This window comes from Tinamus guttatus, unplaced genomic scaffold (assembly GCF_059628265.1).
Source record: "Tinamus guttatus ecotype Peru unplaced genomic scaffold, ASM5962826v1 Tinamus_guttatus_pri_ptg000383l, whole genome shotgun sequence".
Lineage (NCBI taxonomy): Eukaryota > Metazoa > Chordata > Aves > Tinamiformes > Tinamidae > Tinamus > Tinamus guttatus.
The window spans coordinates 3,655,833-3,681,910 of NW_028288917.1; the positions used below are offsets into that span (position 1 = coordinate 3,655,833).

Consider the following 26,078-nt stretch of genomic DNA (forward strand, 5'->3'; position numbering starts at 1 on the left):
TTTCCTTTTTTGATTTAGTTCACATTTTCTTTCTCCTTCAGAAAGACTGCATGAAAAATCTTGCTGTTTGTGGGTGCAATAAAATACGATGCCTCTGCCTCCCAGAAAAAAAATGGGCGAGAGTGCTCACGGACTGTGGGGCCTGTGGGTTTTATGACAGAGATTCAAAGCATGTTCCAGATGGCAGAAAAGCTGATACTATCCTCATGGTTGAGGAGATTCCAGAGGCAGGAGAGAAGCTCAGGACGGGTGATTCGCGGGTCAGGAGGGATCCTGCTGAGCGCCCTGCAGAGGAGGTTTGTGCTGAGGGCGCTGCGGGGCCCGGGCCTCTGCCCTGGCTGCACCTCTGCCTTGGCTGCACCTCTGCCCCCTGTGCCCGGGCTCCCTGTGAACACCAGCAAGAGCAGCGGCAGAGGAAACACCCCGCGGGGTTCTAACTCTTCAGGGGATCTCTGTGCCCCTGTGGTGCGAACAGCATCTCGGGGGGAGCAGCTCGGGCCTCCCTGCGGCCTGTCCCTGCCCAGGGCTCGCGGGCCGGTCTCTACAGCCTGGCTGCAGCACCTGGAGAGGCAGAGGCAAAGACAGAGAGGAAACACTCCTACTTTCTAGCTGCACTAGGAAATAGTTTTGTTATTTCAGCCAGTACTTTTTCAAAGGCAAGAACTGAAAAATCAGCCCCTTCACCTGCGGTCAAATGACGCGTTGATGGCTGAAGCATTTGGTGATGTGGATAATAACACAGTACACAAGGTCACTGGTGTAAGTCTAGCTCGAACTGAGACACCAAAAACTCTGCTGCTCTTTAGTAGTGCGTGTGAGAAAAGTTGCTGTTGCTGGCATTTTAACGGTAGCTGGTGTTATTGTAGAAGACAAAGCTAAATATGCTTTTATCTCTAAAGAGTGATTATTCATTGACACGGTGTATACCAGCAACGCAGTGACTTTCCTGGGACATGGCTTTTCGCTTAACCCTGTTTTTTTTTTTTCCAATGTATGTAATTTGCACCCCCAGTTTTGGATTGTTGTGAAAGAAGACACTTGGAAGAATTAAAAAAGAATAAAGATTTGAAATCGTAAAGTTCTGGTTCAAAATACAGTATCATCTGTGAAGTCTTCTTGTTTGAAGAATCAGCTGATTAAATGTGTTCGTAAAAAGTGATCTGTTTTTAGTTCATTATGATAAAAACAATGATAATGTATTATCAGTTATTTGTTTCTTTTCAGTAATTCCCTTGTCAGCATTAGAGGGCTTATTGAGAACTGTGTGAGTGTGTCAGCATATCAAAGGGGTTTTGGTTGTTTCCATTAACCTAAAATTCTAAGGCTTAACTGTATAAGATTAATTTATAATTGGATCATTAACTGATAACATGAAATTGTTAATAAAAACAAGCAACAGAAAGGGTCTTTCTGCTCAGTGCTAGAGAATGAACCCAAAGTCCCTGGTACAAATGATGAAGAGGAGGATGAAGGAGAAGAGTTTGACTTTGACAGTGGAGATGAGATACCGGAAGCAGACAGACAAGCCCTTATGCCTCCTCCTTCTGATTCTGGAAATAACACTGAGCATGAGGAGGCCAACGCTGCAGGTGGGTCCCATAGGCTCTGCCTCCCCTAGGCTAAGTGAAGTTCCCATCGCTGGAGTGCGGGAGCCTTTCTCTGATTATGTAATTAAATATTTGTAAAAGTGCCATGGAAAAAATATACAAAGATTTCTGTGGAAAGGCTCTACAAGTGTTTTGTTCATTCCTGCTACTTGCACTTGTGGTTGGTCTGACATTGCAGATGAACAGGTTGTGTCATTTCAGTGAGACTTCCCATCTGCCTCTGACATCCAGAGCAGCAGACTGGTCACACATGGTGCTGTGCTGCAGGGAAACTTGGATACCCTTGCAACTGCAGCTGCACACGGGTGAACTGTGCTAAGCCTCCTTGACAGCCAGCATGCTGGTTGCTGATCAGAAGGAATCAATAGAATTGGAATAAGGGAAGTTTATTCTTAACTCGATGTCTTATTTTGTTAAACATTACGACCCTTAGACTTTGTTATAGCACACACAGACGATCCCTGCACTGGGGTATATTCAGGAAATCCAGATTCTGCTTAGACCTTCAGCAGCTAATTTTGCTGACTTCAATCCACTTTTCTTTTGTAATCAGAGTCTTTGTGCTTGTGGCAACTAGAAACAGATAATTCTTCAGGTGACTGCTCAGTTTGACAACCTGGAACTTATCCACTGCCTTACTCTAAAAATTGTTATTGTTGCTCACTCACCTTTTTGTGAGGTTACAGTTACATCTCATAAGCTTTTAATTACTTGCCTCCACTTCTGCAGCTGTTTTTAAAGTGGCTTTTGGTTCCGCTGTACCTTAGCTAGTTTCAGGAGATTTCAGGAAATTTGTATAACAGAAAGTAATTTACTTCTAAGGAGGAAAACTTGGAAAGTTACTTTCTTTACCCTTTTCTCAGCAGAATTTTTCAGGAATGTTCTTTAAAGAGTGAACTTCTATTGAACTTTTTCTTCTCCTCGTAGCTATTACTAAATTATTTCTTGTATCATAAGACACAAATTCATCTAAAACCCAAATTTAAAAATTCAGGTTTTAAGAGTGTTTTCAACTATGTGCTCACTGAAATCATAATCACCTGTCAGTCTTCTTCCTCTACAGGATTTAGGAGTCCTAGAATCGAGTTTTTATTCATCCATGGACTTTCTGATTGTAAAATGGAGACAATAGCACTACTTTATTTTGTAGGAATTTTGTAAGTTAGACTTCATTTATAAAGTAAGCCTTAAATATGAAAAATACAATCATCTTTTGTTTGTTTTTCATCTTTCAAATAAAGGGATTGATAATCTAGTGAAAAATGAAGAAATACAGACGTCACAGTCTGCTGCACAGGGCACTCCAACGAAAGTAAACCCCTATTCAGTCATAAATATTTCACCAATCCAAGAGAATGATCCATCCTCATCACCAGAACCAAGCCCTCAAGAGGAGAGTGCGAGTCCCAGCTCATGCAGTGGATATTCTGTTCCTGTGCCCTGTGGCTATGCTGTGCCATCCAATTTACCTCTGATACTGCCAGCATACTCCAGTCCTGTTATAATACGCAGCGTTTCTGTGGATGAAGAAGGTACTGTATCTGCCAGATTTATTTTATTCAGAGGGAGCTTGTTCTCTTGCAGTACTAGGGCTGAGATACCTAACTAAAGATGCATAAGAAAAAAGCATATACACAGAGTCATTTCTTTCTCAATGTTTTACTTAAATGACCTTTGGTTTTCCAACACTGCATTATTACAGATGACATGAGCCAGGACTCTTGTTTCATTTTGCCATTAAGAATGGTTAAAGTTAAGCACCCCTCCCTTAATGATATGAAATAATTTCCAGATAAATAATTCAGTACTCAACCCAAATGTTTTTTCAAAAACTTTTATCATGCTTTAGATATGGCAGAGCTCTTGTCCTTTCTATCCCATTATACTCATTCCTGTTTTCTTTTCAATCCCAGTGGATTTAAAGTAGCTATGTTTTTTTTTTTTTTTTTTTTTTTTTCTCTCCTTGATGATTTTGCAGATTCTACTTGTCCTTTAGTTTATAGTCTATTTTTAAGATAGAAGGGGGAGACTGGAAGGAAAACAACTATGTTTTGTTTAGAGAAAAAGGAAAAATCCCCGTTTTGTAACCAAAAATTGTCAGCCTAATATTGAGAGAACAGGAAGAACAGAAAACTTCCCATGCCATGTCCTTTTTCCTTTCTTGAATTTTGAACATACGAGCCTTTAGCTAAGCAGCAATTCTATTGCAATTCCATACATAGTGATACACTTTCATGCATCCATTGATGTCCACTGCCATTAGTTATACTAGCATGTAAAAACAAATGTCTTTGTGTGTTTTTTATTGCCTGTAAAGAAATATGTTAGAAATAAGAATTAAATGCATCAGACATTTCCTCTTAGACTATGCTGCTCTATCTCTTTGATTTAATTATTTCATTCATGAAAATAAAATCTGTTAAAATTTTTAGACATGTTAATGGGATAAAAATGTTGTACAGAAGCAGAGGATTCTTAAGCAGTTTTAGTAAAATCAGGTTCATATGCTAAAATATTCCATTTAAGCCACACCTACATTTTATTTCAACTATTCTGATAATCCTGTTTTGTTTCTGCTTTGCAGGTACGCAGTCGGCAACTGAAGAATGCCACTGTACCTCTGCAAACTCAGAGGATCCCCAAATTAGGTGATTGCTGGTTCAATGCAAATTAATTATATACAATATTTTAATTCCTGAGAAAGCTTGAATTTAATAAGCCAAATATTTAAATTTTCATTTTGACATTTCCTTTCTTTTTGTTTATTTTCATTTTCCTAGTTCCGTTGCTGCTTATTTACCAAAAACACACTGACTGGAGTCTAGTATGTACAGGCATTCATTATGCTTTTGAAGGAATGAGGTTTAACTTTATGGTATCATAGCAGTTTTGGCTGTAAGAGACTTCTGGGAATCTTGTAGTCTCACCTCCTACTTTACAGCGGGACTGCTGCTGACATGAGATCAGATCAGCTGTGGTTTTGGTAGCATCTTAAAAAATCTCCAAGGATGGAGATTCCGCTGCATTTCTGAACAATCTCTTCGCTGCTGCACAACCTTTTTGCTGAACAAACTGTATTTCCCAATCTGCAATGATCTGCTGATCATTCTCCCTGGTTATGTGATCTGTCCCCGCAAACAAAAAGCATGACTCCATCACCTCTGCAGCTCGCAGAGGGCTGTAGGCAGCTATTGGGTCACCCTGTGCCTCTTTTCCATCAGCCTCTTCAGCCTGTCTCCATGTAGGCCCCGTGCTTTAGTCTCCTGACCATCTTGGCAGCCCTCTGCTCTGCCTTCCCCGATTTCTCCGTATGCTTCTTGAGCCAAGGAGCTGCAAATCCTGAACACACTATTCCAGGTGCGGTCTCCCCAGTGTTAAAAAGAGGGAAAAGCTGCCTCCCTCTGGCTGCTGGCTGCTTGCCTCCTCATGTAGTACTGTGTGTCTTCAGTCTTTTTACAGTAAAAGAACAGCTCTCACTTCATGGCTTTCAACAAGATAGTTTTCCGTGTTCTGGTAGAATAATTCAAAAAGAAAAGATTTCCATGGGAGGGGAAGCAATTTCAATTTCTTGACTAAAATGATCAGAGTAGAGTATTAGATGCTGAATTTCTTATTGGAGTAGTACTTTTTTTTTTTTTTTAATAATCTTCCGTCTCAGAGTGAAAACTTCAAGGCTGTGGGTCTGTGGATTGTTTTGTTTTAATTATCTTGTCTTTATGGTAGTTTCACAACAATATAATGTAGCTTTCAATGCTTTTATTTTGTGGGGATTTTTTTTTCAAGTGAAGATAACCAGATCAGGAGAGAGGATGATGCTCTGGCCAAGTGGGTTGCAGATCCAGCAAATACAGCTTGGATGGAAAGTAAGTATCAGTGAACACTGAAGTATAACTCTAGAAGAAGATTAGTTTTAAGTTGTGGTCAGCACTGTGCATGTGTAGATATATGTGTGTGTATGTATGTATGAATGTGTATATATGCATACACACACATGTACATTTTACAAGGAGATCTATATTCACTTTTATTTTGTTTTATTTTATTTTTAAATATGCTCCAGAGCCAAGTTTAACCAATTACAAATATTTAATAGTGTAATATTTTAATGTTTTGATATTAATATTAAATTTTAATATTTTTCATGTTGTAATTAAAAGCACTGAAGCACTTTCCAAAGTCAAGGGAGTCATATGCCACATATGCAAATCTCTTGGTGCTATTGAATAAATATGTGCCGGGAATTTGCTGAAGTTCCGTGTCCTGTCTGGCTGTGTGTTTGCTCTTCCCGTAGTTTCACAATTATATTTTTGGAGAAGGTGGAAGGGATGAAACCCTTTCTTAATGCTTCTCCTTGGCTCTTCGCTGGCTGGGTGTGCTTTAGGCCAGAACAGAGACCATATAGTTTGAGGGCAGATTGTCCAGGCTATCATCAGGTCAGACTAACTGAGGGTTCCCACTGGGCTGGAGGTTGCTCTTTAATGGTGTTTGGAACAAATGAGAAGTTTATGTCATCTTCTCAAACTGGCTGTTAACTTAGTAGCATGATCATTACGTTATTTACAATTTTGGTTCTTTCTTTAGAGCCGATTAGTTAGGCAGCAAGCAGTGCTCAGTAAGCACAGAGCATACCATCATGCTGTGAAAAGGAGGCAGAAATGTTGGCTGTGAAAATGGGATTCTGTTTTCAGGCTCCCAAAGGTTATCATAAACAACACAGTGAACAATAAAAATCTCAAATATCTTAGCACAAGAATTTACAGTGACAGTAATGATATTTGATTAATGAGGATTAGATGTACTAGGAAACTGCTGGTGGAGAGTGGGTCATATCTTCAATATATTAATATATACCAGTGTGACTAGAATTCAGTATTTGTCCCAATAAATTGTATGTGATTTCTCACTTCTTTCTTGTTTTTATTTTTTTGCTTTTAGACCCAGATGAAGTAATTTATGATGATGTGCCAAATGAAAATTCAGACTCTGAGCCAGGTTTGAGATCTTTGTAATATGTATGATATAGATTTTTTTTAAAGTTGAAAGAAATGTACTATGACCGATGTGAATGTATATTGAATAGACACGTTCACTAAAAAATATATATAAATGAAATAAACATCATATTAGCAATCAGTGGATCTTGCAAATCTCAAAACTAATTCTTAACAGAATTTATATCCACAGGTCTCCTGTACCATTCTCTTCAGAAGCTGAATTCTGCTTTATTGTACAGATACCATGTAATACCATCCCAATCTATAGTGTGTAAAGTCCCTGGGTGGTGGTGTTCCATGTGCTAGAGAAAAGACAGGATTATAATTTGGGGTATTGTAGCCATGGTGACTAAACAAGGCAAAGTATGCAGGGAAAAGATATTTTTAAATAGATCAGCAGATTTATGGTAATGTGTATGTATCATGGTTTACAGAGAACTGCTCTATGCTTTAAAGTTTCACTTTGCATAAAGATATCAAATAGAAGAAAAACAATGTTCAGATCACTGAACATCCATTAAAGGGAAGATTCAGAGAGGTGGTTTATTGCCCTAACTGTGACAACAGTAATGTATTGTAGTTTCAAACTATTCTAGATCCTTATTTTGTGCCCATTTGTGCAAGGGCAAGAGTAGATTTCAAAGCAGTTGCCAAGATTTTGCCCTGGCAGTGCAACTAGAGACGAAGAAACTTGAGAGGACTTTCTCTGATTGTTTTGCAGCCTTTGGTCACAGTGAAGACTTTGCTTAAAACTTTGTTGTTGCTAACAGATCTTGTTTGACTGGACTGGGTTATTAGGAACTCAGCATCTACTTTTATTACCCTTAGAGGGTATTTGCTGAGATTTGCTTTTTTGAATTGTTAGCATTATTATAGTAATGTTTTCACTGTTCAGGCAAGACGTTCAGCAAATTTTATTACGGAAATGAGTTTCATTTGTTACTTGGATTTATTGCCTGAATGACTTCAAGGCTTTTATTCCTGGAAAGTCCCTAGGAAGCCTTAGGGACGTCTTCCAGCTCGGTCATGACACGTATGTGGTGGCTGGGGCTGACTTGGGAAGGTTAATAGCACGTGGAACAAAGTTCTGGTGAGCTTCTCGGTCACAATTTTCATTTTAACTCAGACGTTATTAATCCAAATTCTGTCTTTCCATCTGTACTCATAGACATTGAAAGATTTTGAGAAAACACATAGTGAGGGTAATTTCATCTTCATATGTTCATGATCTTTGTTTTGTATGTTTAGACTGTATATTTAAGAAGAAGGTTTGAATATCATAATTTGAGTGAGCCATTGTATATTAGTGTGTGGGCAAGACATTTCCACTACATCACTGTGTGTATCCTGCTGCAATACTGGTATTGCAAAGTTTGGACTTATGTCATTACAATGATGAATCTTTTAAAATTTTTCATTGTGCTAATTACCACTAAAACTTCTCTTTCAGGATGTATATTTTAAGGACGGTTTAGATATGCGTGGAGATTAAAAAAAAAAAAAAAAACCTAATTACTTAATTATCCTGGATTAGAGGCGATTACTTCATGTTAATTGTAAATAATATTGTTAATATTAATTAGTAAGATTATTCCTGATAAAAACATAATTTTTCAATCACAGGATCATGAAGTTAGACAAATGTGAAAAACACCAATTTTTCTTTTAAGTATGTGTTTTTTTCAATTTAGATACTTCTGAAAGTCTAGTCTTAAAACAAGCATGAAATTTGCTTATTAAGTTCTGTGATTCAGCTTTAAATACTAGGTAATGACCTCTGACAACAGGGACCCCTGGTAGAAGAGTCTACGCTTCTTTAATTGTAGTGGGATGAATGATTGTGTATGTAAAGTGCATGCCTGTTAAGTCCTGATAAGTACTTGATAATAAACATTTTTCCATTTCATTTTGAGTTAGTTTGTCAAATCGGGTATCTGTGCCAATTAAAACAGCAGCTGAGGTATGGAATGGAAAGTAGGAAGCAACAAAGCTTTGAAAATACTTTCATAGAAAAACATGGACCAATCTTGTAGTGTTTTTTACATTAGTATTTTGGAAATACTTTTCCAGTGTTTTTAACTGGTGGTCCTTTGGTCAGTGTTTGAAATAGAGCTTTCTAAGTCTTAAAAAGATTAATATTTCAAGCCTAATTTGTGGGCTTGCAGATATAAGAGCCTCCTAATAACTGGTAGGATATCATTGTAGTTGCAAAATGATAAATCATAATATACTATGGTTTTGTTATATGCTTCTTGGCTATTTGATTTGATCTCTTGTGCTTTAATTAATGATATTTTCATTTGGTTTTCACAGTGTTTTCAGGATTTTTTTTTTAACTAGTCATGAAAATAATCCTAAAAAATAAATGGCAAACTTGCAAATGTATGGCTGATTTTCATCTGTGCGGACCCAGGTTTACAGCTACAGTTTCAATTTACTCTGAATCTTTTGTGGAGCATGTGATGGGGTTTGGAGAAAACAATCTAGCTTGAGTACAGCACATTTTTAAAGGGATCGTGTTGTAAACTCAGAACACTGGTGGTGTGTTTTGTTTAGAGTTCTGTTTCAACAAAGAAGACCTACTTTGACTGTTTGAACACTGCCTCATTTTATTCCTATTAGAAAGCGCCCATACAAAAGTCTCTGTCGTTTTTTTTTTGTAGTACCTAGTGAAGAAGCTTTCTGATGGTTAAACAAACAGAAATATCAGTGTAGCTTAATTTTTTATTTTGATGTCTTTCTTGCAGAGGAAATGATTTATGATGATGTTGAAAATGGTGAAGATGGTGGAAACAGCTCCCTGGATTATGGGTGGAGTTCAAGTGAGTTTGAAAGCTATGAAGAACAAAGTGATTCTGAGTGTAAAAATGGAATTCCCAGCTCCTTTTTGCGAGGCAACCACAAGAGACATGTATGTATCCCCATCATGCTGGTCAGTGATGGAGATTGTTCTGATTTTCAACACCTGTCTTTCTCAGCTGTGTTTCCCTCCTCCCCAGTACAGTTTCAGATACCAAGAATGTCTTTTTGAGAGACATGAATCAGTGTGGGAGTGAATTCACAACACAATATGGCAGGGGAGAGAAAAATCATAACCAAGAACTCCATAAAATAAATTCTCAAATTGAATAAAAATGTAATTAAAAATGGGATGAGTTTTTCCTCTTGGGCTATTCCTCACCTTTTCTTCATTTGCAGCTAATAGATTAGTGCAAGTGATAAATTGTAAAAAATAACGTGAAGATTGAATGGATGACCCTGAAAAACATCCCTCAGGTGCTCAAGAACGTTCCCTCTCCTTTTATCTTAAATCTGCATCGCTTTTGCTTGAAGGTCACTATGCTTCAGTAGAAAAGATTTTGTGCTCAGAGAAAAGCCCGTATCATTCAGTAAGGAGAAAAAGATGGTGTTTTGGAAATGATCTATCTGCTCCATCTCTGCGTCCTCTGATCTAATACCTTTGGCTGCATCTGTGCTGTAAGAAGCAGGAGGAGGAGGACGTGGGTATGTGTCGTCTGTGCCCTCACGGTGCATGAGGAGCAGACCTGGCCTGCTGCAGCTCCTCTCCTCTTGCCTTCATGCCCTTTCTCTGAGCAGAAATTCCCACATGGGACCTGAGGGGCTGCACGGTGCTTCCTGCTGCAAGTCCCTGCTCCGAGGGGCCAGAGCAGCGAGGTGCACAGCAGAGCCCTGCAGTGTCACTGAGCGAGGGAATGGGGTGCAGTCTGTGAAACCCTCAGCATTTCCCTGCCTTATACTAATGAGTGATGGACACTGTGAGCCACTTCACAACTGGTACCATGAGAGTCCAAAATATTCCAGCTGCCTGTAGTACGGTTAGGAAGTTGTAGAGCAGGACCCACATGTAGGACAGCGCAGCAATAGAAGGAGGAAATGCTGCTGGCTGAGAGCTGAATCTGTGTGTTCTGTCTCTGCTTTTGTAGTGAGAACCATGCTTTCTTTTTTTAGCTGCTTTCTGCTTCCTTAGTTCTAGATGTTTTTTGCTCTAATTTAAGTACTGCTTTCGTTTCCATCCTCATTTTTGCACCTTTCTTTCAGGGAATGCAATCCCAGTAAAGTTGCACTTTCAAACAAAATGTACAAGAAGGATCAAAACTAGGGAAGTTGCTCAGGACGGCAATGCTGAAGACGCCCTGTATATTCTTTCGCAGGACCCGTATTTTGATTTTGCAGGTTTCTTTTTCTTAGTGAAAATAAAAACCTTTCCGTATACTTTTCCCCCCAGTACCCAATATCTCCTTTTCCTGACCTCCATCCTTGCTGACAGCCCTTCAGAAATCAGGGAGTGAGCAATTAACTGAAGGACTCGATCTGCTCAAATCAGCACTTTGTAAGTTGAGTGCTGCTGACTTTGTGTTTTTGTTTTTCTTTTGCCCTGACTAGAACAAACTCCAGCTTTTGCAGTTATTTTTTTCTGGGATGTTTTTGAACTAGACTGAAGCAAATTGAATTTAAGTTGACTTTGAATACCTTTGGAAGAGACTGGGAAAAACTTTACATGCAAGCATGTGTGTCTTAACATGGCTGCTGATTTGTTTGTTTGTTCTTTAGTATTTCTTTTTTCTGTTTTATGTGCCTTCAACTTTGGCTGTAGTTATAGGAATCTGTATGGCATGCACAGAGCAAACTTTAAAACCACTAAATAACATTTACTTCTCCCACAGGGAGTATTTGAAATGCCCTGAGATGATGGTGCCAGGAATATGCAGAGGGTGCCTGAGGATGAGACTGATGAGCAATGGGAGGGAAGAGGCATCCTGTGGGGTGGCTGCCATACAGCTGGATTTTCCATATCTGTGAAAAAAGGTTCACTGCATTTCCAGACTTGTGACAAGAGGAGCTGCGTTTAAGGGAGATGGGGATAAGGTGTCGAGAAACACGTTAGTTGGGGGATGCAGAAGTCAAGAGACTCCCTCACATGGGTGAGAATTTACAGAAGGATGAGGAAAGACAGAAACTGGGATTGTCAGGGTACAAAACCTGCACAGGCTTTGCATAGAGGCAAGGAGCACTTCCATTTCTATATACCCATTCCCTGTATCCACTCCTTTCACTATCCTTCACTTCTCCTCCTGTCCTGCAGTAGATCTTGCAGTATTTTCCAAGCATGTCTCCTTGTACAGTCTTCCAGAGCTTCTGGAAGAACTGGCTTGCTATTGCTTGTGTCCATTGAAGAGTAAAGGCAGGTTGGTGGCATGATCTTAGTTGTAAGTGAATATAATTTCCCTCAAAGCCGCTTCTTTTTTTTTTTTTATTTTTTTTAACAACTGAGAAGTGTTTGCACAATTAAACATTTCTTGGTTGTGAACCACAGACTGTTCTTGATTATCCTGGTGTGATGCCAGAGTCATAGTGATCCCTGAATTACACCTTGACCTGTAGTAGTGGAGCTGAAGCCATACTTGCCCCTTTGTGTTCAGCTCTGTAGGCATTCCCTTTCCTTTCACTTTGATCTCTTGCCGAGGAATTCTTTTGACATCAACCTAAAGTTTTTTTCCATTGGATTTCTTTTCTATTATGAGACACATCAATTATTTTTTTTCTTCCTGATAACATTTCTACAGCTTTTATCCAGCCTTCTCAAAAATATTTAACATATTACTTAGTATTCCAAAGTATTTATCCTAGATAGTCCCTTCACCTTGCAAAAGGATATATTAATCCATGAGGTGGTTATGCCCCAGACCATGTGGGTGAGGCTGCGACGGAGCTGACGCGCGCTTCCTGATGGACTGCTGTGCCACTTACAGGATTATGGATCCTTCCCACAAGATTCTTGTTCTGCAGCTCACTCGCACTGTAGTGTTCTCAGGTGCTAGCAGCCTCTGCACATAGTTCTGCTGGTATTTGCCCTTTGAGAATTCTTCTGATTCACCACGTTGAAGTACAGTGAGAAATACACTTGCTGGGATTCATGCTTAAAAAAAGGGTCATAAAGTTAATAACTTTGTCTCCAAATGGTTTGTAAGAGATAGGCACTGTGTGTATTTAATGCAGTCAGCTTAGACTAAGTGACTTTGTCTCTGTCTTTACATAGTTGCCAGTGTACCACAAACATGCCAGGATGAGGCACAGTAAGTACAGTGATATGCAGAAATTCATCTTTGGAAGTCCATTCATCACACTGGAGCCGCCCTAATGGTTGTGTTCTCTCAGCCGTCTGCATGTCAGTAGGCAAGCAGGGCAACGTGCATGATGTGCTCTAGTGTTTTAGTGTAAAGTTTGCACTACAGGCTGTTTGAAAAGATTGTGTTTTTTTATACACTGTAGCTTTCTCATGACCTAACGCGTTTAAAGGAGCATTATGAAAAAAAGATGAGAGATTTGATGGCAAACACAGTGGGAGCAGTAGAGATTCAGCAACTAAAGCAAAAACATGAGCTGAAGGTAGTGTAGTTAATTTTTGTAACTAGCTATGTGTTAAATTATTGTTTTTTTCCAACATAGGCAATATTGTCATTTTGTTTTAAATAATAGCAACTTGAGTCAAAAGAGTGGGCAATAATTTATATAAAATGAGTTCTAAATGTGCTGGGTTATCATACACCATTTTAAAAGTACTTTGTCAAGGACTTTTTCCCAAGCTTCCTTTGTCATTGTAGCAGTTTTAGAGGATCAGATAGGACATTGTCCTTCCCCCCTGCCAGGGCGTCCCAGGGCCTGAGCCAGGCAGGCAGCCCCGGCGCCTCTGTGAAACGCCGGGAGGCAGCTCCTGACCTCTCCGCTCTGTCCGTATCGGATCAAATGGTAGCACTGCCCCGTCCTGAATGGAGACAACATGAGAAGGCTGTGTTTTTGCTAAAAACTTCATCTCGAAAGGAGAAATTGCCTGATTACAGCCCAGTAGCTTTGTTTTCATTCTGATGTGGTTGAGGATGTCGGCGCAGTTCTGGCACTAGTGTTATGTTTTTGCTGTGGCTGCATTCAGGAACGCAGACTACAGAGCAGTTTTAATGAACATTTCCTAACAACACTCCTTTCTACTTAACATAAAATCTCTTTTCTAATGTACTACTTTGTAATAAAACGATACTTACTACTTAATTAAATTAATTTCTTCAATTAATGAAATTATCAATTCCATTTTTTTTTTCTGCAAAGTGCAGTGTTTGGAATATAGCTGATTTAGAACTGAGTCTAGGAGGTTGCCTTAGACCAGAAATACTTTGGCAGTGTGACAGATACCATTGTAAGATGATCTAGAACACTGATGGTTAATGCTAGTGTTCCTCGCACTTATTTGCCCTGTAACTTAAAACAGGATTCTTGAGACCATTTCAAGTTCAGATGTTTCGAGCAAACGGATTCTTAAAGCATTTCTGCTATTTTGGAGGTTACATGCAAGGTTGCCATAAGCCCCTTCCTCCAGGTTTAATTTTATAAAGAAAAAGTACAGATGCACCAACATGAGGGTTGCTGGATCTGTGAACTTACCGTGTAGTTCTTTGACTTTGGGCTATATTTAGAACCCAAACTACTTGACAATGTTCTTTTAAAAGATGTTTTGATCAAAAGTATTCTGCTTGGTGTGTTCGAATGTGTCCTATTATTTTCAGGCCATGTAGATTGTATTTTCTATCTTACAGATGCAAAAGCTCATGAGAGCTGCTAGAGAAGGTACCAAAGACGGACTTGAAAAAACAAAAGCAGCTGTGAAAAAGGGTCGTTCTTTCATTAGAACTAAATCTTTTATTTCTCAAGGTATGTGTCAATTATACTATGTTTACATTACTCTCTTTAGTTCATACCTGTAAAAAAGGAAGAGAATGATCTAGCTTTTATTGTACTGTAAACTGAGTACTGGATGCTTGAAATCAGCCTTTATATTGATAAAACATCTTATAACAATCAAGTTCATATAATGGTATGGGCAATGATGTTTGAGCAGTTTTAGATTTGGCATGCAAATGCCAACAACCTGAGAAACCCAAGGACTGCATAGAAGGTTGTTCTGGAGCGGGGGGAGGAAAGAAAGAAAGAAAGAAAAAAAGCATCATAGGTGCTCTCTAGATTGGATATTGGCAAATAGGATAGTGGAGATCAAGCTGAAGTACTAAATCTAGTTCTCTTCATCAAATAACTCTTGAATAGCAGGGCAACTGTATATTGCTATATAGTTAGCAATATAGTGTGCTGTTATGACATGGTTTTCAGTGAAGTGATAGCTGACTATTTAAGAAGGCTCTAATGAGCAAAGTATAATAAACACTTATTATATGTAAAAGAGGAAACGAGAGGGAGAGTGTTTTGCCTTGTCACAGTTTGGTGATCTTGGCAGAAGCTGCTTTTGAATTGGGAATAGTATACTGCGCAGGATAAAGACGTCTCAATACAAAAAGCTAAAAGTATTTAAATTCTTTTTCTAGTTAAGAACAGAAAGCAGCTCCTTGTCATGACCCTCAGCAACAGCAGCAGGCCAAAGTTATCCCTGGGTTGAGTGAGGGGGTGGGAGTGATAACTGAATCCAAACTTCTTCCTTCTTTAGAGAAAGTGTGGGAGATATAGTCTGTCTGTCTGCTGACGTACCAGCTAATTGAATGGCAGCAACTTCAGAGCTTGTAAAACTGCAGTCGTAAGAGTTTAAAGCCACACAAGACTAGAAGAAGAAGTTTTTTAGTAGGTGAGCTAAAGAAAATGAATTAATGTAAGGCTGCTTTCCGCCGGTAAGGACCAGCAGTCAGCTTATACACTCACCGTAGCCTCTAACAGGTTCTGAACGTAGAGAGTTCACAAGCAGAAAATAGAAAGTTCTTGCCCAAATATATCTTCACCCTCTCGCTGTTGAAATTGCCTCCATCTGTAGGGCTGGCTTGCAATGGCTGCGACTTTCGTCCTTGCATTCCTAGAGGTTGACTAGCAAGGTTAGGTTATCTGTGGATGGTTTAATCTCTTAGCCACTTACCAGGTCAGCAGGGGTCTGGTAATGAATTGCTCAATTAAACTCATAAATTCCACTGCTAACAGAACCGTTTCCCTTAATTCCCTTTCTCTTGCAGGCCGTGGTTTCTAATGTCCTTTCTCAGCTCCTGTCTGGGTGCTTGGGTGGCTGCATGCTGCCATCTATCACTGCAGTTTGGTGGTGCTTTTTAATACAATCAGTAGCACTGAGAAGTACATAGTAGACAACATAGAATATCTTACTCTTGTTCCTTACAAACACCAACATTTTCATATGTTTGTTGCTTATTTAAATTCCATTTATGGAGAACTATATGACCTTTCTTAAGCTTGATCATGTGGAGGTATTTAATTTTTTCCTGAAGGTTCCATTCTGGTAGCCCAGTGCTCTGGGCTGTGAAGATGAAGGCAAGGTCAAGAAAAGATGCACAGGTTGCCACCTGCTGTATGGATTTTAGGATTTTGAGATACCTTTTGAGATAACAACTTGGTGGTTAAAGCATTCAGATATTCTACATTACAGCACACATCAATGCTGAGTGTGATTTCACAGATGTTACAGAAATGCTGAGAAATTTCATCTATTTGAGTGCAAATAAGAGTACTATGTAATTACTGACCTCGGGAGATAGGATCCTTGTTGCTTTTTTTGTTTGTTTCTTTTTCTTTTGTTCTTTTAAACCTGCATGTTACACAAATGGACATATTCACTCTTCAATTATTTATAGACCATAGATCATCATGTCTGGAAGAAGAAGAGCTGAATTTATTTATTGATGTGGACTGTATGCACACAGAAGCAATTATGACCCCTATGCCTGAAGGACTATCCCAGCAGCAGGTAGGAGGCTTTTGGGAATCTCGTCGTCTGTCTCTTTTTTTTTTTTTTTTCCTCTCTTCTGCATCAATGGCTCACAGGTGCTTTTTCCTTCAAACATATTGATCTCTAGCTTAAGTTAAATGGTGAGCAAATTCAGACCTGAATGAGTATGAGCATTTCTTGAAAACTGGTATTTGCGCGTATAGCTGCACCTGTCCTGGAATCAGCAAGAAGCACAAAATGTTGGTTTGCATTATAATATTATTATCCTATAAAAATTATATTGCTTTCTGAATATTTAAATGTGAGAAGGTTTTCAGAAAAGAAAAAGAAGTGTTCAAACTTTTTTCTCAAGTCAGAAGATGTTGCAGGTGCTCTTGGACTTCTATTTTAAATGTAGATATCCTGCATATTTTCTAAATCTTAATGTTTCTTCTGATTTGCAAAATTTGCTTGCAATATGTCAGTTCTACAGAGGAGTATATCTTGCTGTTCTCCATTCAAACTCTGTAGTCACTGCAGAGGCCACTTCAGAAAATACAGAAATCAGTATCAGTCAGAAGTTTTGGTTGAAAATAATCCTGTGGGTATATGTTAGCCCCTTATTATGCAAGGTAATAAAGAGCTAATTTTTAGCTTCTTTTGGTCTTAAGTCCTGTGTTGGTCAGTACCTTCAGAAAATGGTAAGCAAATCAGCATTGCATTATTACAAGATTTCCTTATATTGCAAGATCCCAACATCAATCTGAATGCTGCATTTTCCTTCTTTCCAAATATGTGTTTGAGAGTCTTACTGACTTTTAGTAAGTAGCTAAAAATGAACATACCCACTTCAAGAAAAAAAAATCAGAGAGGATTCTTTCTTTGATATAAACTAGTAATTGTTGTGGAGGTCATGGTGTATGTTATGAATCTACTAAGAGCACTAAGTGATGTATTTGGTAACTCCATAATATGTGTGCTTTATTTTGGGTTTTCAGTTCTAAAGAAGTCCCTGTTTATGGCAGTAAGGCAGCAAAGAAAGTGTCCAATAGGTTCAGGAAACATTCTTCCTCCGTGACTGTGTTTATTGCTTGGCAGTGCAGTACAGATTGCTGAAAAAGTCTGTCTGTCATAGCTGAAGTTACAAAACTGATGCTGAGTTGGCAGAGAAAATTCAAACTCAGCACAAACTGAACTGACTTAACTGAGAGCCCTGAATAATCTGGAATCAGACGAATGGAAACAGCTAGTTCCTTGGTGCCCAAAGAAATGGGAAGATTTCCAAAAAAGATAGTCAGATACAAGAGGCCTTTCTGGCACAGGAGAATTAAAATTCCCCACTGAAGTCTCCCTACAACACCAACAGATTTAGAATACTGTTAGTGTCTGGCGGTGTATGGGGCTTTTTTTAAAGTTTTGAAAAGAAGTGATGAGAGTGATATCTGAAGACCTTAAGTAGAGAGTGGATTTGGTCCAAATGGAAATGAACCCTCATTTAAAAAAAAAAAAAGGCAATTTTTCTATTAATATTGTGGAGTAAGAGTATTTATTAGCATTTTCTTTAATAATGAATTTTTACTGATTAATCAATAGGTATTCTGTCGGACCTGTTACTCCCAAGTAAGTACTGATCAAGGATGTGAAGGCTAATGAGAGCCTTAGCAACCTCAATCATATTGTGGTGAAGTATAAGATCCATGAGGAATAAGCAACAATTATAACTCTGGATTTTAGGAGAGCAGATAATGGCTTGAGGAGCTTGGCAGATCCAATGGAAGACTGCTCTGGATTGCAGAGGACATCAGGAAAGCTGTCCAGTCTTCTAGGATACACACTTCTAGGAAGCACAAGAATGGTCCGTTCTCAGATGCAGGACATGGAGCAAGTGTGGCAAAGGCCAGCGTGGATAAAGAAGGGACCCCTGGCTGAACTTAATTGCAAAATGGAAGTACACCAAATGTGAAAGCAAGGACCTGATGCAGGAGGAGTGTAGAAATGCTGCCTATGTGGGTAAGCTAGGAAAGGCAGAGCTCAACTGGAGGTGGAACTAGTGAGAGATGTGATGGGCAACAAGGGTTGGCAGCAAAAGGAAGACTCAGAAAATTATGGATCTGCTGCTGAATCCCTGCTAGGGATCTAGTGACAAAGGGCACTGAAAAGGCTGAGTGCCAGCTTTGCCTCAGCTTTTACTGGTAGGGTTTGTCCTCAATCCTCTGAAGCCCCTGAGCTTCATATTGAGGTCCTAGTGTACTGAAGCATTACTGTCATGGGGGTAGTAGGTGCTGAGCCCAGGTGCACATATAGATGCCCATAGAACAGACAGGATGCATTTAAGAGTGCTGGAGGGCAGCTGTCAGTTATCTTTAAAAGACTACTAAGAACAGCAGATGTCCAGAGAAGGTCAGTGTGGCACCGATCCCCAAACAGGGCCAGAAGTAGGATCTGGGGAACTATAATTCTGGTTGACCTTGCTTCAGTCCTTGGGATGGTGCTGGAGCAAAGTCTCCTGGGAGCTGTACAAGAGAGTGGTTGGGAGCACCCAGCATAGCTTTCCAAATGCAATTTGTGCCTGACCAAGCTGAGTCCCCTTGAAACGACTAACTTGCGACCAAGGGAGAGCAGAGGACGTTGGAAAGCAAGGCTTTCCACACGGTGTCCTGGGGCATCTGTATTGTCATATGGGTGAGATTCGGTTCAGACAGGTGGACTATCAAGTGGTGGAAAACAGGCTTGGACCACTAGGCTTAAAGGGTTATGATTAGTGGTTTTAAACCCATCTGTTGCCAGTGTTAGTGGTTTCTTTCAGGATCTTGTACAAGGACAATACTCTTAAATTTCTTTATTAACAACTTAGATAGCAGTTTTGATGCACGCTGGCACATTTGCAGGTGATGCCAAGTCGGTGGGGCAGCAGGTAACCTGCTGGAGGATGGGGCTACTGCTCAGTATGACCTGGCTGGGCTGCAGAAATGGGTTGACAGAAAACTCAGGCAGTTCAATAGAGGCACAACACAAAGTTTTGCATTTAGGGCAGAATAACCTTGTGCCACAGCACAGCCTGGGGTCTGACAGCTTCGAAAGGAGCTTTGAGGGGGTCCTAGCGGGACCTGAACTGCAGAAGACCTTTGCAGCTGGTGTTCTCTCATGTATGAGCTGACTTCGTGAACGTGCTTGCTTTAAGCAGTAGGTGGCAGAAGAGCTTTGGTTTCAAATACATTCCCTTTTTAGCTCCTATAGCCTACATTGAGTCCCAGTCATTTTAGCTTTTGCATCGTTTTAATTCTGTTATATGTGTATTTTTTTTCCTACTTTTATTAGCAAAAACGTGAATACAAATGCACAGAAGCCTCTTTTTAGTAGTACATGCCTCTTGCAGTAACCTATAGGCCCTACTATTTATTTTGTGTATTCTAGAGTATGAAAAACATTATTTCCAAAGACATTTATTCTTTTCATAAGAATGAACTATGACTCAGTGTAGAGGTGTAGTACCTTCACTAGAACAGCTGATACAATTAGAAAAAAAAAAGATTTTTACTCTCAGACTTTTTCTGTCATACCTGATAAGAAACTGCTAAGTCTAAATACAATTAGACACAGTGAGGTTTTTATTATATATTCATGTCTGTACCTGAAGCCTTAAATAACTGTAAGTTATTTAAGTTAATCACCAGTTAAGTTAATCACCAGTTTGTCAAAGAAAATCCTTACATAACTTGCACATAACTTGATAATACAAGTGCAGAGGGTTAAATGCAGCTGAGGAGGAAGCAGGAGGCCATGGGGATCAGAAGCAGGAAGATTTCAAGAGAAGCAACTCTGTAATTAGAGTTTCGTGGTTGTTTAGGCTGGCTTAAAATAGTGAGAGAAGCTGCTTTGCCATTCCTGGTACTTGTGCAGAGTGGTTTATTCTTGCTGTTGTATTGTCTCCTCCCCCCACTAGAATCCACCTTTGAAGCCCTGTGATGAATTGGATGAGCAAATTGATTTGAGTAAAAACAAATCCATAAAAATAGCAAGAAATGTAATCAGTAACAAGCAGAGGTCTGTAGTTTAAGCCAGGTCAGCTTCCCAGGCCTTCGCCTCGTGTTCCCTGCATTTACATACAATGTGAGTTTCACTTGAACTGTGCAAATGAGAAGGAGAGGTTATAAACAGCTCGTAGTTTGTGAATATGAAATGTGGTAGCCTGTTGGCATGAACATTGCTGAGATGAGGTTTCAGGTGTACAAGGGAATATTGTTCCAAAAGAATCTTGACTTACATAATTTTATTGCTTGAGAGAGCAATTTCTGTTTATTTGTGCTTTAAGTGAATCCCCCAAAGTTTAGAAAATATAAAATAAATACAAATATAAAATTAAAAAAAGCTTGAAGAGTGATTTTATTGTAGCAATTGACGAAATAGTTGGCATTGTCTGTCCCTGTTATTTATGTTAAAGCATAAATGTATGCATCTAAAATTAAGAGGCTTATTTCAAAAGTAGTATTTGGAATTGAAATAATCATTAAAGATTATATAGGTTTACAGTAATTGTTGTATTCTTAAAAATGATTTTAGACTAATAGTAAATTTGTTTGCTTTTGAAGTGGTACGGTATTTATTTTATTGTGGTTCCAGTACTGAAAGTGCTTTGTTTCTTTTGATTAATGTGAATATTTTATTATTAGCATTCTGATCCATTATTAATATATTACCTAATTAGAGTTTCAGAGAGGACTTTGTTCCTTCAACAGGTTGTGAGAAGATATATTTTGGGCTCTGTGGTTGACAGTGAGAAGAATTATGTGGATGCCCTCAAAAGAATCCTGGAGGTACCTAATATCTTTTGCTTTTGAAAATGAGGAAATCTGAGAAGTAATTAAATCCTTAAAGAATCTGTTTACATGATTCACATGGATTTTGTTACAGATGCCTCATGCCAAATATTTGGAGAGGTTTTGTATGTGGATGCTTTTATGCGAGTGGTAGAATTTTATGTTAAAACAATTTTTTAGCTAATTTGAATCTATGTTTATGTCTTTTTTTCCACAGCAATATGAGAAGCCTCTTTCAGAAATGGAACCAAAATTACTGAGCGAAAGAAAACTCAAAATGGTCTTTTATCGAGTTAAGGAGATTCTTCAGTGCCATTCGATGTTTCAGATAGCCCTGGCCAGTCGTGTCTCTGAGTGGGATTCTGTTGAAATGATTGGCGATGTCTTTGTGGCTTCAGTAAGCAAGTGCATCTGATCAGATGATCTATTTTTGTTTTAGAAATGTTATTTATTATCCCTGTCTTTCTCTCCAACCTGGCCACTTTATTCCCGTATTCTGCAATGCCTGTGGCAGCTTCTGGAGTCAGCGTATCCATTCTGGTGAGGCAACTGACACCAGCCTTGGTTAGCAGACATGGAAGAATTATGGCCAAAATTTTCAAACTTGGATCAAACTTTCAGACATTTAAGTGATTGCTTTTTCAGAGGAGCTAGACATTTGTAAATCCACCAAAATGGGACCCTAGCTACAATTTTGGATCTCAGTGGAGGCCTGGGCTTTGGACTGTAGCTGAGTGCATTGACACTCTGTAATTCACAGCTTTTGTGTTTTAAGGTTCCTATCTTTTGTTCCACGCAAAGGTCTCTTTTTGCTTCATGGGTGTTTCTATAGAGCCACCAATAGACCAAATACAAGGGCTTAGCTTCTAAGGTGGAGTTCTTAGCTGTCATAGGTCTCGGTAAATATGTGTTGGGCTTTCTTCTGTGTTTATAGTTAATGCTCTCCTTTTTTCAGTTTTCTAAATCTATGGTGTTGGATGCATACAGTGAATATGTAAACAACTTCAGTACGGCAGTGGGGATTCTCAAGAAAACATGTGCCACCAAACCTGCCTTTCTAGATTTTCTAAAAGTGAGTGCATTTAAACTTGAAACAGCTGGTCAGATTAAATAATTAAGGCTACGTAAATTATAAGTTAGAAGGAAATTTGGTTAATGGTGTTGTATATGGTGTGACTGCTTTTGTAGACTGTGGATTATGGATTTCATAAATGGAAGAGAATTCACTTCCCCTGCTATAGTTTCAGAGCAATAACATGGTTTTCGATCTAGGGTGTGTTCTGAAGTACATTGCGGTTTTGTCATTATTCAGGTCAATTTTATTTCTCTACTGGGATTTGGGCACCATTTGAGCTTACAGTAACATCTTGCTTTCAGGCATCTTATTTGGGATGTTTTTTACTTCTAACCATGTATGGCACAGAGTGGTTAAGAAATTGTATTTCTGTTTCACAGCACTTTTCCAGTGTTCTTAAAATCTCTTTTTTCTCCATTTTGTGGAATGAAATTGAAGAGAGTTGTGCAGGTTGCATCCCGCTGTGGTGAATGTGGTGCTCCCAGTAAGAGTTCTGTGCGCGGAGACCCTGACACACGCCACAGAAGCCCCTGGAAAGCCCTAATGGGGGGGATACCCTATGGAGTGTAACATCCATCCCGGGGGCTTTTTAGTCTGCTGGTTTTGTGCTGGGAGCCTGGAAGTTCCGTTTGTCTAATTTTCCTGGGGGTTGGGCTGTTCCCCAAGAGTTGCCAGCCTGTCAGGTCAGTGGCATTGGTCTATGAAACACTGACATTCGTTGCCTTAGAAAGGCCTCACAGTGAAGTTTTTGGGTATCCTTGGAGGATGATGCAGTGCCTGGTCCCCAAGTCTGTTCTCAGATCTTAAAATCAACTAAGAATCTTTTGGAGCAGAGTAAATGCATCATACAGGATCGTGTTGTGTGGGCATTATGGCCCACCAAGACCACGCTGTCTAGTGAGGTTATACTCACCTCATACCTCTTGCACTTGTGAAAGGACTTAATTCAACAGTGGCAAAACTGGCAGCTTTCCTGGCTCCCTGCCACCACCAACACTGGTACTCAGAGCTGGGGGCTGCAACTGGGCGCTGCACAGAGAGAGAGGTGACATCTGTGCTCTCCAGCATTGGTGCTTTTGTCCAGCTGCAGTCAACAGAGTGTGGACCAGAATCTTCTCTGTGACTGGGTGGGCAAAAAACCTTGTGGAGGTGAATACAGAAAGTTGCTTTGAAACTGGTAATTGTAGCAGTAAATATCAATTTACTCTTGTTTTAGTATTGTTTGCTCTTTTTTAGTATTGAAAAGTGCCTCAGTTCTCCTTATTTTGAGTCAGCTACGTGTCTGGTCAAAATACTTCCAGTTGAAAGGATTTACACAAATAGTTATGAAAATAGTTACACGCATACAAATACTTATTAAATTTGTCTGGTTTTATCAGCTAGTTCTGATAAACAAAACAAGTTGTTGTTCTTCCTGAGTGCGAAGAACACTAACAGCATAAATTAAGTTTTCCTTAGTCTTTTTTTTTAATTAAGAAAAACTAAAATCTCTTTTTGTTTGTATAGTGTTGATATTATGGTGCTTTACCTACACATTGGTAGATAAAGATTTACAGTATCTTAGCCCTAAGAAGCAAAAGATTTGCAATATTTTAGCTCTAAGAAGCAGAGCAGCAATAGCAAATTATGGACTGTAAGTAAACAAGTAATTTGTTTACATTTTTCCTACTTAAGACCCTGAACCATTTAAGTCCTTGGGTTCATGTGCTGTAAGCTAAGCAGATATTTCAGTGCACTGCTTACAGGAAAAGCATGAATATGCATAGTTACTGTATTACTCTTGAGACTTCAGCCCTGCTCTGTTTATTTAAAGGAATTTTAATTTAGTGGTAGCCATTGTTTTAATGTTGATTTTTTTTCCTAAAGATACAGTATTTTTAAATAAAATTGCAGGATCTTTACAGTACCCTTCTTATAATAGATGCAAATGCTGTACAAGTATTTTCATTTTTGATCAGTAACTGATGGAAAGGCACTTGTGTGAGTAACCAGTATGACTTCCTTGCATTGCAGCAGTGTCAGGAGTCGAGCCCTGATCGAATCACACTGTATGGTTTAATGATGAAACCTATCCAGCGTTTTCCACAGTTCATTCTGCTATTGCAGGTAAATAATTTTTACTATAAGACTTACTTTATAAGTGCTCCTGTTGCGTTTGCATGTGGGATTGATTTACAGTTGTCCTCTGCTGCAGGAACATGCTGCAGTGGGTTTTATCTGCAGTTTTGTTAGGAAATACCAAGAAAAAAACTTCACTGCCTGGTAATGTCCTGATCGCCTAGTCTGCTTCCTGGCACAGTCAGCAAATATACTATAGGAAAATCTTAATAAATCAGATTTACTCTAAATTACTTAGCAGATTAGATTTAGTTGGTAAATCACCTCATAATAGAACTATAGATATATTACACTACTCATTTAAATCAATTTGCTAGGTAATAATTCTTCAGACACCACTAAGACCTGTATGCTGTTGTTTTACTTTCTGTTTAAGTGACATACAAGAGAAAATTCATGTGTTGGGTAGTTCCGCACACATGGAGACAGTGGCATAAATGTGTTGTCTCCTGTACTGCTTGGCTCGCAGTGTCTGCTGGAAGGGGCCAGAGCTCCTTCTTGCCTGCAGTGCCTCCTCTTCCTCACAAGGAAGCTGAGAGCGCTCCCAAGCCGGGCCATTGGGGTGGGTGCCCCGAGCTCTCATCTCCACACAGAGCCCCACTGTGCAATGAGCACAGTCCCACAGTGCACTCGTGTATTGAGCCTTAACACCTGAGAACATGCTCCAGGCAAACACGACGTTTGTAAAGCTGTGCAGAAGCCCTCCAGGCCTATGGCAGAAAAGCCCTCGGTGCGTTAGCTAGTCCTCCTAGGTGTCCCAGAGGAGGACAGACACCAGGGTGACGCTCCAGGAATTACTGTGGAAGAAAAACTAAGGTGCTCGGTGAGCTCACCTGTGGGCAGCCGTGTCTAGAGCTTTCAAGGAAGTAAAACAGATGGAAAATAATGTGGTAGGAACTCGCAGTGAATATGTTGGGATGCTCGAGTGTTGCTGGAAAGAAGCAAAGTTTCATTCGAATGGTTCCAGGATGTGCCTACAAGAGAAGGGTTTTTAAAAGTTGTGACCTCAATGAGGTAACAAGTACTGTTACCCTACTTTGGGATTAGCACACTATCAGTGTTTTTGTGAGAAATAATAACTGTCATGAGAATAATATGGTGTAATTAAATATCATAAATGTTTAATTTTACCTCGCTTGACAGATATCTGCATGTAATATTGACTTTCAAATTTTGTTTAACGTGACTTTCATCTTCGGATGCTATTATTTGTTTTCAAGTTCATTTTCTGTACTTTCTTCCTATAAATACGCTGTATCTTTTTGAAGAACTATAAGGATATTCAGGAAAAAAGTAGAGTATCGTCTGAATATTCATTAGGAGTTTTCGATTGATCTTATTCTTAACACTAAGGTAAAGAACGATATCATAACTTTGAACAGGACGTGCTATAAACTTCCGCACTCTTTTGAATTTGACTTTAAAATTATATCCATTTTATTTTTTTTATCATTTATTTTTCCTCAGGATATGTTGAAGAATACTAATAAAGGACATCCTGATAGGTTACCTCTACAGATGGCTCTTACAGAACTTGAAACACTGGCAGAGAAGTTAAATGAGAGGAAAAGGGATGCAGATCAGCGCTGTGAAATAAAACAAATAGCAAAAGCAATGAATGAACGTTATCTGAACAAGGTTAGAAAATAGGAATGTGTGATGGAAGAATTTCTGTATTATTAGTTTCTGTGCCTTGAACAGTCTTTAGAATGGACACAGAAGGGACACCTACAAGCCTTTCTGTAG

At 39.2% G+C, this 26,078-nt stretch overlaps 1 protein-coding gene across 4 annotated transcripts in view; it reads left to right on the forward strand.

Moving 5' to 3' along the window:
* ARHGEF10 (Rho guanine nucleotide exchange factor 10) overlaps positions 1 to 26,078 on the forward strand; it is a 90,601-nt gene that overhangs the window by 12,232 nt on the left and 52,291 nt on the right. The window contains exons 2-15 of one of the 4 annotated variants that reach the window (XM_088530563.1): positions 1,419 to 1,589; positions 2,849 to 3,139; positions 4,192 to 4,255; positions 5,391 to 5,470; positions 6,543 to 6,599; positions 9,349 to 9,512; positions 12,893 to 13,009; positions 14,209 to 14,323; positions 16,249 to 16,361; positions 21,059 to 21,136; positions 21,357 to 21,536; positions 22,095 to 22,211; positions 24,228 to 24,320; positions 25,800 to 25,970. In XM_088530563.1, coding sequence (XP_088386689.1) covers positions 1,419 to 1,589; positions 2,849 to 3,139; positions 4,192 to 4,255; positions 5,391 to 5,470; positions 6,543 to 6,599; positions 9,349 to 9,512; positions 12,893 to 13,009; positions 14,209 to 14,323; positions 16,249 to 16,361; positions 21,059 to 21,136; positions 21,357 to 21,536; positions 22,095 to 22,211; positions 24,228 to 24,320; positions 25,800 to 25,970 — 1,811 coding nt within the window. The remainder of the gene's footprint in view (positions 1 to 1,418; positions 1,590 to 2,848; positions 3,140 to 4,191; positions 4,256 to 5,390; positions 5,471 to 6,542; positions 6,600 to 9,348; positions 9,513 to 12,892; positions 13,010 to 14,208; positions 14,324 to 16,248; positions 16,362 to 21,058; positions 21,137 to 21,356; positions 21,537 to 22,094; positions 22,212 to 24,227; positions 24,321 to 25,799; positions 25,971 to 26,078) is intronic. The other 3 variants (XM_088530564.1, XM_088530565.1, XM_088530566.1) reach the window with 3 other exon arrangements.